Below are 17,468 nucleotides of genomic sequence, written 5' to 3'. Positions count from 1 at the left end.
CCACCAAGGAGGGACGCGCAGTCGGCAAGCCTTCCAAGAAGTCCGGCGCATTCTAATGTGGGTGGAGGACAGAGCATCCACCATATCCGCGGTTCACATCCCAGGCGTAGAAAACTGGGAAGCAGACTTCCTCAGTCGCCAGGGCATGGACGCAGGGGAATGGTCCCTTCACCCGGACGTGTTTCAGGAAATCTGTCGCCGCTGGGGAGTGCCGGACGTCGACCTAATGGCATCCCGGCACAACAACAAGGTCCCGGCATTCATGGCGAGGTCGCGCGATCAAAGAGCTCTGGCGGCAGACGCCTTGGTTCAAGATTGGTCGCAGTTTCAGCTCCCATACGTGTTTCCGCCTCTGGCGCTCTTGCCCAGAGTGCTACGCAAGATCAGATCCGAGTGCAGCCGCGTCATACTCGTCGCCCCAGACTGGCCGAGGAGGTCGTGGTATCCGGATCTGTGGCATCTCACGATCGGTCGACCGTGGTCACTGCCAGACCGACCAGACTTACTGTCCCAAGGGCCGTTTTTCCATCAGAATTCTGCGGCCCTGAACCTGACTGTGTGGCCATTGAGTCCTGGATCCTAGCATCTGCAGGATTATCTCAAGGAGTCGTTGCCACAATGAGACAAGCTAGAAAGTCGAATTCGGCTAAGATCTACCACAGAACGTGGAAGATTTTCTTATCCTGGTGCTCTGCTCAGGGAGTGTCTCCCTGGCCATTTGCATTGCCCAAGTTTCTTTCCTTCCTGCAATCGGGGTTAGAAAAGGGCTTGTCGCTCAGCTCCCTTAAAGGGCAAGTTTCGGCACTATCCGTGTTTTTTCAGAAGCGTCTAGCACGTCTTTCTAAGGTGCGCACGTTCCTGCAGGGGGTCTGTCATATTGTGCCCCCGTACAAGCGGCCGTTAGATCCATGGGATCTGAACAGGGTACTAGTTGCTCTCCAGAAGCCGCCCTTCGAGCCTCTGAAGGAAGTTTCTTTTTCTCGGCTGTCACAGAAAGTGGCGTTTCTTGTTGCGATCACATCGCTTCGGCGAGTGTCTGAGCTGGCAGCTCTGTCATCCAAGGCTCCCTTCCTGGTGTTCCACCAGGACAAGGTAGTGCTGCGCCCTATTCCGGAGTTTCTCCCTAAGGTCGTATCCTCTTTTCATATTAATCAGGATATATCCTTGCCTTCTTTTTGTCCTCATCCGGTTCACCGGTATGAAAAGGACTTACGTTTGCTAGATCTGGTGAGAGCACTCAGAATCTACATTTCCCGCACGGCGCCCATGCGCCGTGCCGATGCACTTTTTGTCCTTGTCGCTGGTCCGCGCAAGGGGTTGCAGGCTTCTAAAGCCACCCTGGCTCGATGGATCAAAGAACCAATTCTAGAGGCCTACCGTTCTGCGGGGCTTCCGGTTCCTTCAGGGCTAAAAGCCCACTCAACCAGAGCCGTGGGTGCGTCCTGGGCATTACGTCACCAGGCTTCGGCTCAACAGGTGTGCCAGGCAGCTACCTGGTCCAGTCTGCACACTTTCACCAAGCATTATCAGGTGCATACCTATGCTTCGGCGGATGCCAGCTTAGGTAGAAGAGTCCTGCAGGCGGCAGTTGCCTCCCCGTAGGGGAGGGCTGTTTTGCAGCTCTAACATGAGGTATTTCTTTACCCACCCAGGGACAGCTTTTGGACGTCCCAATCGTCTGGGTCTCCCAATAGAGCGCTGAAGAAGAAGGGAATTTTGTTACTTACCGTAAATTCCTTTTCTTCTAGCTCTTATTGGGAGACCCAGCACCCGCCCTGTTGTCCTTCGGGATGTTTTTTTGTTGTTTGCGGGTACACATGTTGTTCATGTTGAACGGTTTTTCAGTTCTCCGATGTTATTCGGAGTTAATTTGTTTAAACCAGTTATTGGCTTCCTCCTTCTTGCTTTGGCACTAAAACTGGAGAACCCGTGATACCACGGGGGGGGTATAGCCAGAGGGGGAGGGGCCTTGCACTTTTGATGTAGTGCTTTGTGTGGCCTCCAGAGGGCAGTAGCTATACCCCAATCGTCTGGGTCTCCCAATAAGAGCTAGAAGAAAAGGAATTTACGGTAAGTAACAAAATTCCCTTCTTCTGGCACCTGTATGTACGCAGCTCTTTTCTGGCACCTGTATGTACACAGCTCTTTTCTGGCACCTGTATGTACACAGCTCTTTTCTGGCACCTGTATGTACACAGCTTCTTTCTGGCACCTGTATGTACACAGCTTCTTTCTGGCACCTGTATTTACACAGCTTCTTTCTGGCACCTGTATGTACACAGCTTCTTTCTGGCACCTGTATGTACACAGCTTCTTTCTGGCACCTGTATGTACACAGCTTCTTTCTGGCACCTGTATGTACACAGCTCTTTTCTGGCACCTGTATGTACACAGCTCTTTTCTGGCACCTGTATGTACACAGCTCTTTTCTGGCATCTGTATGTACAGAGCTTCTTTCTGGTACCTGTATATACACAGCTCTTTTCTGGCACCTGTATGTACACAGCTTCTTTCTGGCACCTGTATGTACACTGCTCTTTTCTGGCACCTGTATGTACACAGCTCTTTTCTGGCACCTGTATGTACACAGCTTCTTTCTGGCACCTGTATGTACAGAGCTTCTTTCTGGCACCTGTATATACACAGCTCTTTTCTGGCACCTGTATATACACAGCTCTTTTCTGGCACCTGTATATACACAGCTCTTTTCTGGCACCTGTATATACACAGCACTTTTCTGGCACCTGTATGTACACAGCTTCTTTCTGGCACCTGTATGTACAGAGCTTCTTTCTGGCACCTGTATATACACAGCTCTTTTCTGGCACCTGTATATACACAGCTCTTTTCTGGCACCTGTATATACACAGCTCTTTTCTGGCACCTGTATATACACAGCACTTTTATGGCACCTGTATGTACACAGCTTCTTTCTGGCACCTGTATGTACAGAGCTTCTTTCTGGCACCTGTATGTACGCAGCTCTTTTCTGGCACCGGTATGTACACAGCTCTTTTCTGGCACCTGTATGTGCACAGCTCTTTTCTGGCACCTGTATGTACACAGCTCCTTTTCTGGCACCGGTATGTACGCAGCTGTTTTATGGCACCTGTATATACAGGTCTTTTCTGGCACCTGTATATACACTGCTCTTTTCTGGCACCTGTATGTGCACAGCTCTTTTCTGGCACCTGTATGTACACAGCTCCTTTTCTGGCACCGGTATGTACGCAGCTGTTTTCTGGCACCTGTATATACAGCTCTTTTCTGGCACCTGTATGTACACAGCTCTTTTCTGGCACCTGTATGTGCACAGCTCTTTTCTGGCACCTGTATGTACACAGCTCCTTTTCTGGCACCGGTATGTACGCAGCTGTTTTCTGGCACCTGTATATACAGCTCTTTTCTGGCACCTGTATATACACAGCTCTTTTCTGGCACCTGTATGTACACTGCTCTTTTCTGGCACCTGTATGTACACAGCTCTTTTCTGGCACCGGTATGTACGCAGCTCTTTTCTGGCACCTGTATGTACACAGCTCTTTTCTGGCACCGGTATGTACGCAGCTCTTTTCTGGCACCTGTATGTACACAGCTCTTTTCTGGCACCTGTATGTACACAGCTCTTTTCTGGCACCTGTATGTACACAGCTCTTTTCTGGCACCTGTATGTACACAGCTCTTTTCTGGCACCTGTATGTATACAGCTCTTTTCTGGCACCGGTATGTACGCAGCTCTTTTCTGGCACCTGTATATACAGCTCTTTTCTGGCACCTGTATGTACACAGCTCTTTTCTGGCACCTGTATGTACACAGCTCTTTTCTGGCACCTGTATATACAGCTCTTTTCTGGCACCTGTATGTACGCAGCTCTTTTCTGGCACCTGTATATACAGCTCTTTTCTGGCACCTGTATGTACACAGCTCTTTTCTGGCACCTGTATGTACACAGCTCTTTCTTTGTCGCTCCATTGGGAGACCCAGACAAATGGGTGTATAGGCTATGCCTCCGGAGGCCGCACAAAGTATTACACTAAAAGTGTAAAGCCCCTCCCCTTCTGCCTATACACCCCCCGTGCTCCCACGGGCTCCTCAGTTTTTATGCTTTGTGCGAAGGAGGCAGACATGCACGCACAGCTCCACAGATTGGTCAGCAGCAGCTGCTGACTATGTCGGATGGAAGAAAAGTGGGCCCATATAGGGCCCCCAGCATGCTCCCTTCTCACCCCACTCTTGTCGGCGGTGTTGTTAAGGTTGAGGTATCCATTGCGGGTACGGAGGCTGGAGCCCACATGCTGTTTTCCTTCCCCATCCCCCTCAGGGCTCTGGGTGAAGTGGGATCCTATCGGTCTCCAGGCACTGAGACCGTGCTTCATCCACAACTCCTGAGGAGCCTGCTGGATAGGAGCCGGGTATCGTTCAGGGACATGGCCCTGCTACTTGGAGGTACTCTGTGTCCCCGTGGGGACCGCGCACAGCAACACTCCAGCATTGCTCGGTGTGCTAGTGCACCGGGGACAGCGGCGCTGACCGGGTTAAATGTGCCATTACACACTGCAGCGTCGCTGAGTGTGTTTGTGTGAGGGGACTACCGCACTGACCGCCGCTGCCATGGTTAACACTGCGGCGCGGCTGGGACTTGTAGTGCGCCGGGGACTTCCGCGTCGGCCGCGCTTATACGGCGGCCGCGCTTATTACTCGAGTCCCCGGCTTTTGCGGCCTAGTCTTTTTTCCTCCCACCCCCAGCCCTGACAGGCAGGGGAAGGGCGGGACGCTGCACAGGACGAGCAGCAATGAGGGCTGGAGCATGCTTTGCATACTCCACCCCCCTCACTGTGCACAGTGCGGGCACCAGCTCCCGCACTTTCTGGGTCACGCCCACGGCTCCCTCCTCTCCTCAGGACGCCGGCAGCCATTCCTGTCAGCTCCTCGGACGCTGCAGAGGGGGACAAATTCTGGGAGACCCAGGCAGGGATTCTGGTGGCCTCACAACCGCTTTAAGCGGGTGGTAAGCAGCACCTCTGGTGCTAGCCCCATTGTGCAGAAGTGTAATTATAAATTATATGTTTATGGTATATACTTTGCACTGTATGGTGCACAGTTGATTTCTGGCTATATACCCTATTGTGTTGCTCAGGGAAGACAATAGCATGGCGCCCACAAAGGGCAGGGGTGCCAAAACACAGGCTTACTATGCTGCCTGCGCCGCATGTACGACCCCGCTACCGGCAGGATCCACTGACCCTCATTGTATACACTGCTCGGCCCCTGCTGCACTTACTCAGCCGGAGCCTCTGCTAAGACGGGCCCAGGGGGAACCACCTGCTGACATTGTCCAGGTGACGGGGACAGAGTTTGCAGTCTTTACGGATAAACTCTCTGAGACTATGGCTAAGATACTAGAAGCTTTGCAGTCCAGACCGGTATCTCGGCACAGGGACACTGTTGAATCATTGTTCCCTGGCCCCCCTCAGTTGGACCAACAATGTCCCCCCGGGGTGTCTCATTGATCCCAGGCTGAGGGCTCTGACACAGACCCCAGCCCCAGACCGACTAAGCGAGCTCGCTGGGAAATTCCCTCGACATCATCATATTGTTCAGGGTCTCAGAGGGGGGAATCTCTGGTTGATGACGCGGAGACAGCTGATCAGGATTCTGATCCTGAGGCCGCTCTCAATCTTGATACTCCTGATGGGGACGCCATAGTGAACGATCTTATTGCGTCCATCAATAAAATGTTGGATATTTCTCCCTCAGCTCCTCCGGTGGAGGAGTCAGCTTCTCAGCAGGAGAAATTCCGTTTCAGGTTTCCCAAGCGTACACCGAGTATGTTTCTGGACCACTCTGATTTCAGAGAGGCAGTCCAGAATCACCATGATTGTCCAGATAAGCGTTTTTCTAAGCGCCTTAAGGATACACGTTATCCCTTTCCCCCTGACGTGGTCAAAGGTTGGACTCAGTGTCCCAAGGTGGATCCTCCAATCTCCAGACTGGCGGCTAGATCCATACTTGCAGTGGAAGATGGGGCGTCACTCAAAGATGCCACTGACAGGCAGATGGAGCTCTGGATGAAATCCATCTATGAAGCTATCGGAGCTTCTTTTGCCCCAGCATTCGCAGCCGTATGGGCGCTACAAGCTATATCAGCAGGTCAAGCGAAAATTGAAGCGGCCGCGCCACAAGTGGCTTCCATTACCTCCCAGACCTCGGCAATTGCGTCTTACGCTATGAATGCTGTCCTGGACTCTGTGAGCCGTACGGCAGTTGCGACCGCCAATTCGGTAGTAGTCCGCAGGGCCTTGTGGCTACGGGAGTGGAAGGCAGATAACGCTTCCAAAAAGCGTTTAACCGGTTTGCCAATTTCTGGCGACAGGCTCTTTGGCGAGCGCCTGGATGAAATCATCAAACAATCCAAGGGAAAGGATACATCCTTACCCCAGCCCAAACAGAACATTCCCCAACAGAGGAGAGGGCAGGCGAGGTTTCGGTCCTTTCGGGGCGCGGGCAGGTCCCAATTCTCCTCGTCCAAAAGGTCTCAGAAAGAACAAAGGAACTCTGATGCATGGCGGTCTAAGTCACGTCCTAAAAAGGCCATTGGGAGCACCGCTAACAAAGCGGCTGCCTCATGACTTTCTACCTCCTCTAGTAGCATCCTCGGTCGGTGGCAGGCTCTCCCGCTTTTGCGACACCTGGCTGCCACAAATAAAAGACCGCTGGGTGAGAGACATTCTCTCTCACGGTTACAAGATAGAGTTCATCTCTCGTCCCCCGACTCGATTCTTCCGGTCCTCTCCGCCTCCCGAGCGAGCCGAGGCTCTTCGGCAGGCGCTGGGCACCCTGAAGGCAGAAGGAGTGGTGGTCCCTGTTCCTCTTCAGCAACAGGGCCACGGTTTTTACTCCAACTTGTTTGTGGTCCCAAAGAAGGACGGGTCCTTCCGTCCTGTCCTGGACCTGAAACTTCTCAACAAACACGTAAAGACCAGGCGGTTCCGGATGGAATCCCTCCGTTCCGTCATCGCCTCAATGTCCCAGGGAGATTTCCTTGCATCGATCGATATCAAGGATGCTTATCTCCACGTTCCGATTGCCCCAGAGCACCAACGCTTCTTGCGCTTCGCCATGGAAAACGAACACCTGCAGTTCGTGGCACTACCATTCGGCCTGGCAACAGCCCCACGGGTTTTCACCAAGGTTATGGCTACTGTAGTAGCGGTCCTCCATTCTCAGGGTCATTCTGTGATCCCGTACTTGGACGATCTGTTGATCAAGGCACCCTCTCAAGAGGCATGCCAACACAGCCTCGACGCTACCCTGGAGACTCTCCAGAGTTTCGGGTGGATCATCAATTTTCCAAAGTCAAATCTGACACCGGCCCAATCGCTGACGTACCTTGGCATGGAGTTTCATACCCTCTCAGCGATAGTGAAGCTTCCGCTGATCAAACAGCAGTCACTACAGAAAGGGGTACAGTCTCTCATTCAAGGCCAGTCACACCCCTTGAGGCGCCTCATGCACTTCTTGGGGAAGATGGTGGCAGCAATGGAGGCAGTTCCTTTCGCGCAGTTTCACCTGCGTCCCCTTCAATGGGACATCCTACGCAAATGGGACAGGAAGCCGACGTCCCTCGACAGGAACGTCTCCCTCTCTCAGGCGACCAAAGCCTCCCTTCGGTGGTGGCTTCTTCCCACTTCATTATCGAAGGGGAAATCCTTCCTTCCCCCATCCTGGGAAGTAGTTACGACAGACGCGAGTCTGTCAGGATGGGGAGCGGTTTTTCTCCACCACAGGACTCAGGGTACGTGGACCCGGCAAGAGTCCTCGCTTCAGATCAATGTTCTGGAAATTCGGGCAGTGTATCTTGCCCTGAAAGCGTTCCAGCAGTGGCTGGCAGGCAAGCAGATCCGAATTCAGTCGGACAATTCCACAGCGGTGGCATACATCAATCACCAAGGCGGCACACGCAGTCGTCAAGCCTTCCAGGAAGTCCGGCGGATCTTGATGTGGGTGGAAGCCACGTCCTCCACCATATCCGCAGTTCACATCCCAGGCGTGGAAAACTGGGAAGCAGATTATCTCAGTCGCCAGGGCATGGACGCAGGGGAATGGTCCCTTCACCCGGACGTGTTTCAGGAGATCTGTTGCCGCTGGGGGGTGCCGGACGTCGACCTCATGGCGTCCCGGCACAACAACAAGGTACCAATGTTCATGGCACGGTCTCAAGACCCCAGAGCTCTGGCGGCAGACGCCTTAGTTCAGGATTGGTCGCAGTTTCAGCTCCCGTATGTGTTTCCTCCGCTGGCACTGTTGCCCAGAGTGTTACGCAAGATCAGGGCCGACTGCCGCCGCGCCATCCTCGTCGCTCCAGACTGGCCGAGGAGGTCGTGGTACCCGGATCTGTGGCATCTCACGGTCGGCCAACCGTGGGCACTACCAGACCGAACAGACTTGCTGTCTCAAGGGCCGTTTTTCCATCTGAATTCTGCGGCCCTCAACCTGACTGCGTGGCCATTGAGTCCTGGATCCTAGCGTCTTCAGGATTATCTCAGGATGTCATTGCCACTATGAGACAGGCTAGGAAACCAACGTCCGCCAAGATCTATCACAGGACGTGGAAAATTTTTCTGTCATGGTGCTCTGCTCAGGGTTTTTCTCCCTGGCCATTTGCATTACCTACTTTTCTGTCCTTCCTTCAATCTGGACTGGAAAAGGGTTTGTCGCTTGGCTCCCTTAAGGGACAAGTTTCTGCGCTCTCGGTGTTTTTCCAGAAGCGCCTAGCCAGACTTCCACAGGTACGCACGTTCCTGCAGGGAGTTTGTCACATCGTTCCACCTTACAAGCGGCCGTTAGAACCCTGGGATCTGAACAGGGTGCTGCTGGTTCTTCAGAAACCACCATTCGAGCCAATGAGAGATATTTCCCTCTCACGCCTTTCGCAGAAGGTGGTCTTCCTAGTAGCAGTCACCTCTCTTCGGAGAGTGTCTGAGCTAGCAGCGCTGTCATGCAAAGCCCCTTTCCTGGTGTTTCACCAGGACAAGGTGGTTCTACGTCCGGTTCCGGAATTTCTCCCTAAGGTTGTATCCCCCTTTCATCTCAATCAGGATATCTCCTTACCTTCTTTTTATCCTCATCCAGTTCACCAATGTGAAAAGGATTTGCACTTGTTAGATCTGGTGAGAGCACTCAGACTCTACATTTCTCGTACGGCGCCCCTGCGCCGCTCGGATGCACTCTTTGTCCTTGTCGCTGGCCAGCGTAAAGGGTCACAGGCTTCCAAATCAACCCTGGCTCGGTGGATCAAGGAGCCAATTATCGAAGCTTACCGTTCGGCTGGGCTTCCGGTTCCCTCAGGGCTGAAGGCCCATTCTACCAGAGCCGTGGGCGCGTCCTGGGCTTTGAGGCACCAGGCTACGGCTCAGCAGGTGTGTCAGGCGGCTACCTGGTCGAGCCTGCACACTTTCACGAAACACTATCAGGTGCATACCTATGCTGCGGCGGATGCCAGCCTAGGTAGACGAGTCCTTCAGGCGGCGGTTGCCCACCTGTAGGAAAGGGCCGTTTTACGGCTCTCTTACGAGGTATTATTTTACCCACCCAGGGACTGCTTTTGGACGTCCCAATTGTCTGGGTCTCCCAATAGAGCGAAAAAGAAGGGAATTTTGTTTACTTACCGTAAATTCCTTTTCTTCTAGCTCTAATTGGGAGACCCAGCACCCGCCCCTGTTTTTTTGTGTACACATGTTGTTCATGTTGAATGGTTTCAGTTCTCCGATGTTCCTTCGGATTGAAGTTACTTTAAACCAGTTTGTAATTATATTTCCTCCTTCTTGCTTTTGCACCAAAACTGAGGAGCCCGTGGGAGCACGGGGGGTGTATAGGCAGAAGGGGAGGGGCTTAACACTTTTGAGTGTAATACTTTGTGCGGCCTCCGGAGGCATAGCCTATACACCCAATTGTCTGGGTCTCCCAATTAGAGCTAGAAGAAAAGGAATTTACGGTAAGTAAACAAAATTCCGTTCTTTCTGGCACCTGTATATACAGTTCTTTTCTGGCACCTGTATGTACAGAGCTTCTTTCTGGCATCTGTATATACAACTCTTTTCTGACACCAGTATGTACACGGCTCTTTTCTGGCACCTGTATGTACACAGCTCTTTTCTGGCACCTGTATGTACACAGCTCTTTTCTGGCACCTGTATGTACACAGCTCTTTTCTGGCACCTGTATGTACACAGCTCATGTCATGTGCTGATTTCTGCCCTCTGTGTATAGGTGAGATACTCTGCACAAAGCCTCTTTGATTATTTGCGGTCCATCCAGAGCAACGCTCAAGCTATGGACGACTTCTCCAACACACTGCTCCAAGTCTTCAGGGACAACCAGCGCAACGACCGGTACGGAAAGATGTTATAACTGAATTCCCAGACCTTTGCGCAGCGCCCCTATCTAGCGGGGAAGGGGAAAATATTTACTTTGCGAGTCTTAGGTCCATCATTACCGGTAAGAACTAAAGTGCATGACTCTCGTGCAATGCTGCAGTTGTCCACTAGGGGCGATCTTGTATTGCTCTATGGGTATAGTTTTATTTTTCTTGGTAGTGAAGTCACTGCAGGACCTGGGTGACTCGCAGCTGCACTCAGATTTCAGCTGTGAGGCCCCGGTACTTATATCCTCCATAACCTTTCTCTTTATATACAGGGTGTCCATCCCTCTGCTGAAGATGCTGGATCAGATGTTGGCCAATGGTTGCTTCGAGCCCTTCACTCCGGAAGAAAAGTAAGAAATTGTATTATACTCAGTGAACAAGACGATAGTCTGTGTGTCAATCACGCAGTACCTGGTCTGCCAGGAAGTGTTACCTGAGTGTTACCAAGCTGTTATTTTGTCCCCTGCAGTCACCCATTCGCCTCTGCACTACTTGAACTTTGTAAAGAGGAGATAAAGAGGTCCAAAGACATCCAGAAGCTGCGATCCAGCACCGCCGTGTAAGTCCTGCACCTGCACAAACACTCCGGTCTCTGACCTTCTATAGATCCGTACACCGCTCTCTGACCTTCTATAGATCCGTACACCGCTCTCTGACCTTCTATAGATCCGTACACCGCTCTCTGACTTTCTATAGATCCGTACACCGCTCTCTGACCTTCTATAGATCCGTACACCGCTCTCTGACCTTCTATAGATCCGTACACCGCTCCCTGACCTTCTATAGATCCGTACACCGCTCGCTCTGCTCTCTGACCTTCTATAGATCCGTACACCGCTCTCTCCGCTCTCTGACCTTCTATAGATCCGTACACCGCTCTCTCCGCTCTCTGACCTTCTATAGATCCGTACACCGCTCTCTCCGCTCTCTGACCTTCTATAGATCCGTACACCGCTCTCTCCGCTCTCTGACCTTCTATAGATCCGTACACCGCTCTCTCCGCTCTCTGACCTTCTATAGATCTGTACACCGCTCTCTCCACTCTCTGACCTTCTATAGATCTGTACACCGCTCTCTCCGCTCTCTCACCTTCTATAGATCTGTACACCGCTCGCTCTGCTCTCATCTTCTATAGATCTGTACACTGCTCGCTCTGCTCTCTGACCTTCTATAGATCTGTACACCGCTCTCTCCGCTTTCTGACCTTCTATAGATCTGTACACCGCTCGCTCCGCTCTCTGACCTTCTATAGATCTGTACACCGCTCGCTCTGCTCTCTGACCTTCTATAGATCTGTATACCGCTCGCTCTGCTCTCTGACCTTCTATAGATCTGTACACCGCTCTCTCCGCTCTCTGACCTTCTATAGATCCGTACACCGCTCTCTCCGCTCTCTGACCTTCTATAGATCCGTACACCGCTCGCTCTGCTCTCTGACCTTCTATAGATCCGTACACCGCTCTCTCCGCTCTCTGACCTTCTATAGATCCGTACACCGCTCTCTCCGCTCTCTGACCTTCTATAGATCCGTACACCGCTCTCTCCGCTCTCTGACCTTCTATAGATCCGTACACCGCTCTCTCCGCTCTCTGACCTTCTATAGATCCGTACACCGCTCTCTCCGCTCTCTGACCTTCTATAGATCCGTACACCGCTCTCTCCGCTCTCTGACCTTCTATAGATCCGTACACCGCTCTCTCCGCTCTCTGACCTTCTATAGATCCGTACAACGCTCTCTGACCTTCTATAGATCTGTACACCGCTCTCTCTGCGCTATGACCTTCTATAGATCTGTACACTACACCCTCTGCTCTCTGGACTTCTATAGATCTGTACACCGCTCGTTCTGCTCTCTGACCTTCTATAGATCCGTACACCGCTCTCTCTGCTATCACCTTCTATAGATCTGTACACTGCTTGCTCCGCTCTCTCACCTTCTATAGATCTGTACACCGCTCACTCTGCTCTCATCTTCTATAGATCTGTACACTGCTCGCTCTGCTCTCATCTTCTATAGATCTTTACACCGCTCGCTCTGCCCTCTGACCTTCTATAGATCTGTACACTGCTCGCTCCACTCTCTGACCTTCTATAGATCTTTACACCGCTCGCTCCGCTCTCTGACCTTCTATAGATCTGTACATCGCTCGCTCTGCCCTCTGACCTTCTATAGATCTGTACACTGCTCGCTCCGCTCTCTCACCTTCTATAGATCTTTACACCGCTCGCTCTGCTTTCTGACCTTCTATAGATCTGTACACCGCTCGCTCTGCTCTCTTCCCTTCCATAGATCTGTACACCGCTCGCTCCACTCTCTGACCTTCTATAGATCTGTACACCGCTCGCTCTGCTCTCTTCCCTTCTATAGATCCGTACACCGCTCTCTCCGCTCTCTGGCCTTCTATAGATCTGTACACCGCTTGCTCTGCTCTCTGACCTTCTATAGATCCGTACACCGCTCGCTCTGCTCTCTTACCTTCTATAGATCCGTACACCGCTCGCTCTGCTCTCTGACCTTCTATAGATCCGTACACCGCTCGCTCCGCTCTCTGACCTTCTATAGATCCGTACACCGCTCTCTCCGCTCTCTGACCTTCTATAGATCCGTACACCGCTCTCTCCGCTCTCTGACCTTCTATAGATCCGTACACCGCTCTCTCCGCTCTCTGACCTTCTATAGATCTGTACACCGCTCTCTCCACTCTCTGACCTTCTATAGATCTGTACACCGCTCTCTCCGCTCTCTCACCTTCTATAGATCTGTACACCGCTCGCTCTGCTCTCATCTTCTATAGATCTGTACACTGCTCGCTCTGCTCTCTGACCTTCTATAGATCTGTACACCGCTCTCTCCGCTTTCTGACCTTCTATAGATCTGTACACCGCTCGCTCCGCTCTCTGACCTTCTATAGATCTGTACACCGCTCGCTCTGCTCTCTGACCTTCTATAGATCTGTATACCGCTCGCTCTGCTCTCTGACCTTCTATAGATCTGTACACCGCTCTCTCCGCTCTCTGACCTTCTATAGATCCGTACACCGCTCTCTCCGCTCTCTGACCTTCTATAGATCCGTACACCGCTCGCTCTGCTCTCTGACCTTCTATAGATCCGTACACCGCTCTCTCCGCTCTCTGACCTTCTATAGATCCGTACACCGCTCTCTCCGCTCTCTGACCTTCTATAGATCCGTACACCGCTCTCTCCGCTCTCTGACCTTCTATAGATCCGTACACCGCTCTCTCCGCTCTCTGACCTTCTATAGATCCGTACACCGCTCTCTCCGCTCTCTGACCTTCTATAAATCCGTACACCGCTCTCTCCGCTCTCTGACCTTCTATAGATCCGTACACCGCTCTCTCCGCTCTCTGACCTTCTATAGATCCGTACAACGCTCTCTGACCTTCTATAGATCTGTACACCGCTCTCTCTGCGCTATGACCTTCTATAGATCTGTACACTACACCCTCTGCTCTCTGGACTTCTATAGATCTGTACACCGCTCGTTCTGCTCTCTGACCTTCTATAGATCCGTACACCGCTCTCTCTGCTATCACCTTCTATAGATCTGTACACTGCTTGCTCCGCTCTCTCACCTTCTATAGATCTGTACACCGCTCACTCTGCTCTCATCTTCTATAGATCTGTACACTGCTCGCTCCGCTCTCTGACCTTCTATAGATCTTTACACCGCTCGCTCTGCTTTCTGACCTTCTATAGATCTGTACACCGCTCGCTCTGCTCTCTTCCCTTCTATAGATCTGTACACCGCTCTCTCCGCTCTGACCTTCTATAGATCTGTACACCGCTCGCTCTGCTCTCTGACCTTCTATAGATCCATACACCGCTCGCTCTGCTCTCATCTTCTATAGATCTTTACACCGCTCGCTCTGCCCTCTGACCTTCTATAGATCTGTACACTGCTCGCTCCACTCTCTGACCTTCTATAGATCTTTACACCGCTCGCTCCGCTCTCTGACCTTCTATAGATCTGTACATCGCTCGCTCTGCCCTCTGACCTTCTATAGATCTGTACACTGCTCGCTCCGCTCTCTCACCTTCTATAGATCTTTACACCGCTCGCTCTGCTTTCTGACCTTCTATAGATCTGTACACCGCTCGCTCTGCTCTCTTCCCTTCCATAGATCTGTACACCGCTCGCTCCACTCTCTGACCTTCTATAGATCTGTACACCGCTCGCTCTGCTCTCTTCCCTTCTATAGATCCGTACACCGCTCTCTCCGCTCTCTGGCCTTCTATAGATCTGTACACCGCTTGCTCTGCTCTCTGACCTTCTATAGATCCGTACACCGCTCGCTCTGCTCTCTTACCTTCTATAGATCCGTACACCGCTCGCTCTGCTCTCTGACCTTCTATAGATCCGTACACCGCTCGCTCTGCTCTCTGACCTTCTATAGATCTGTACACCGCTTGCTCTGCTCTCTGACCTTCTATAGATCTGTACACTGCTCGCTCCGCTCTATGACCTTCTATAGATCTGTACACCGCTCGCTCTGCTCTCTTCCCTTCTATAGATCTGTACACCGCTCGCTCCGCTCTCTGACCTTCTATAGATCTGTACACCGCTCGCTCTGCTCTCTGACCTTCTATAGATCTGTACACCGCTCGCTCCGCTCTCTGACCTTCTATAGATCTGTACACTGCTCGCTCCGCTCTCTGACCTTCTATAGATCTGTACACCGCTCGCTCTGACCTTCTATAGATCTGTACACTGCTCGCTCCGCTCTCTCACCTTCTATAGATCTTTACACCGCTCGCTCTGCTTTCTGACCTTCTATAGATCTGTACACCGCTCGCTCTGCTCTCTTCCCATCTATAGATCTGTACATCGCTCGCTCCGCTCTCTGACCTTCTATAGATCTGTACATCGCTCGCTCTGCCCTCTGACCTTCTATAGATCTGTACACCGCTCGCTCTGCTCTCTTCCCATCTATAGATCTGTACATCGCTCGCTCTGCCCTCTGACCTTCTATAGATCTGTACACCGCTCGCTCCGCTCTCTCACCTTCTATAGATCTGTACACCGCTCGCTCTGCTCTCTGACCTTCTATAGATCTTTACACCGCTCGCTCTGCTTTCTGACCTTCTATAGATCTGTACACCGCTCGCTCTGCTCTCTTCCCTTCCATAGATCTGTACACCGCTCGCTCTGCTCTCTGACCTTCTATAGATCTGTACACCGTTCGCTCTACTCTCTGGCCTTCTATAGATCTGTACACCGCTCGCTCTGCTCTCTGACCTTCTATAGATCCGTACACCGCTCGCTCTTCTCTCTGACCTTCTATAGATCTGTACACCGCTCGCTCTGCTCTATGACCTTCTATAGATCTGTACACTACACCCTCTGCTCTCTGGACTTCTATAGATCTGTACACCGCTCGCTCTGCTCTCTGACCTTCTATAGATCTGTACATCGCGCTCTGACCTTCTACAGATCAGTACTCTGTGCTCTGACCTTCTACAGATCAGTACTCCGCTCTCTGACCTTCTATAGATCTGTACACCGCTCGCTCTGCTCTCATCTTCTATAGATCTGTACACCGCTCGCTCTGCTTTCTTCCCTTCTATAGATCTGTACACCGCTCGCTCTGCTCTCTGACCTTCTATAGATCTGTACACTGCTCGCTCCGCTCTCTGACCTTCTATAGATCTGTACACCGCTCGCTCTGCTCTCTGACCTTCTATAGATCTGTACACCGCTCGCTCTGCTCTCTGACCTTCTATAGATCTGTACACCGCTCGCTCTGCTCTCTGACCTTCTATAGATCTGTACACCGCTCGCTCTGCTCTCTGACCTTCTATAGATCCGTACACCGCTCTCTCTGCTCTCACCTTCTATAGATCTGTACACTGCTCGCACCGCTCTCATCTTCTATAGATCTGTACACTGCTCGCTCTGCTTTCTGACCTTCTATAGATCTGTACACCGCTCGCTCTGCTCTCTTCCCTTGTATAGATCTGTACACCGCTCGCTCTGCTCTCTGACCTTCTATAGATCTGTACACCGCTTGCTCTGCTCTCTGACCTTCTATAGATCTGTACACTGCTCGCTCCGCTCTCTGACCTTCTATAGATCTGTACACCGCTCGCTCTGCTCTCTGACCTTCTATAGATATGTACACCGCTCGCTCCGCTCTCTGACCTTCTATAGATCTTTACACCGCTCGCTCCACTCTCTGACCTTCTATAGATCTGTACACCGCTCGCTCTGCTCTCTGACCTTCTATAGATCTGTACACCGCTCGCTCTGCTCTCTGACCTTCTATAGATCTGTACACCGCTCGCTCTGCTCTCTGACCTTTTATAGATCTGTACACCGCTCGCTCTGCTCTCTGACCTTCTATAGATCTGTACACTGCTCGCTCCGCTCTCTGACCTTCTATAGATCTGTACACCGCTCGCTCTGCTCTCTGACCTTCTATAGATCTGTACACTACACCCTCTGCTCTCTGGACTTCTATAGATCTGTACACCGTTCTCTGACCTTCTACAGATCAGTACTCTGCGCTCTGACCTTCTACAGATCAGTACTCCGCTCTCTGACCTTCTATATATCCGTACACCGCTCTCTCTGCTCTCACCTTCTATAGATCTGTACACTGCTCGCACCGCTCTCTCACCTTCTATAGATCTTTACACCGCTCGCTCTGCTTTCTGACCTTCTATAGATCTGTTCACTGCTCGCTCCACTCTCTGACCTTCTATAGATCTGTACACCGCTCTCTCCGCTCTCTGACCTTCTATAGATCTGTACACTGCTCTCTCCGCTCTCTGACCTTCTATAGATCTGTACACCGCTCGCTTTGCTCTCTGACGTTCTATAGATCCGTACACCGCTCTCTCCGCTCTCTGGCCTTCTATAGATCCGTACACCGCTCTCTGACCTTCTATAGATCTGTACACTGCTCGCTCCGCTCTCTCACCTTCTATAGATCTTTACACCGCTCGCTCTGCTCTCTGACCTTCTATAGATCTGTACACCGCTCGCTCCGCTCTCTGACCTTCTATAGATCTGTACACCGCTC

The 17,468-nt window shown here is 51.7% G+C and overlaps 1 protein-coding gene across 2 annotated transcripts in view; it reads left to right on the top strand.

Moving 5' to 3' along the window:
- TBCD (tubulin folding cofactor D) overlaps positions 1 to 17,468 on the top strand; it is a 162,110-nt gene that overhangs the window by 139,801 nt on the left and 4,841 nt on the right. For both annotated transcript variants that reach the window (XM_075351439.1, XM_075351440.1), the window contains exons 34-36: positions 10,271 to 10,392; positions 10,697 to 10,774; positions 10,894 to 10,983. In XM_075351439.1, coding sequence (XP_075207554.1) covers positions 10,271 to 10,392; positions 10,697 to 10,774; positions 10,894 to 10,983 — 290 coding nt within the window. The remainder of the gene's footprint in view (positions 1 to 10,270; positions 10,393 to 10,696; positions 10,775 to 10,893; positions 10,984 to 17,468) is intronic.

This window comes from Anomaloglossus baeobatrachus, chromosome 5 (assembly GCF_048569485.1).
Source record: "Anomaloglossus baeobatrachus isolate aAnoBae1 chromosome 5, aAnoBae1.hap1, whole genome shotgun sequence".
Taxonomy (NCBI): Eukaryota; Metazoa; Chordata; class Amphibia; order Anura; family Aromobatidae; genus Anomaloglossus; species Anomaloglossus baeobatrachus.
Note: the sequence above shows the minus strand (reverse complement) of the source record. Positions and strands in the feature narration are given on the sequence as shown.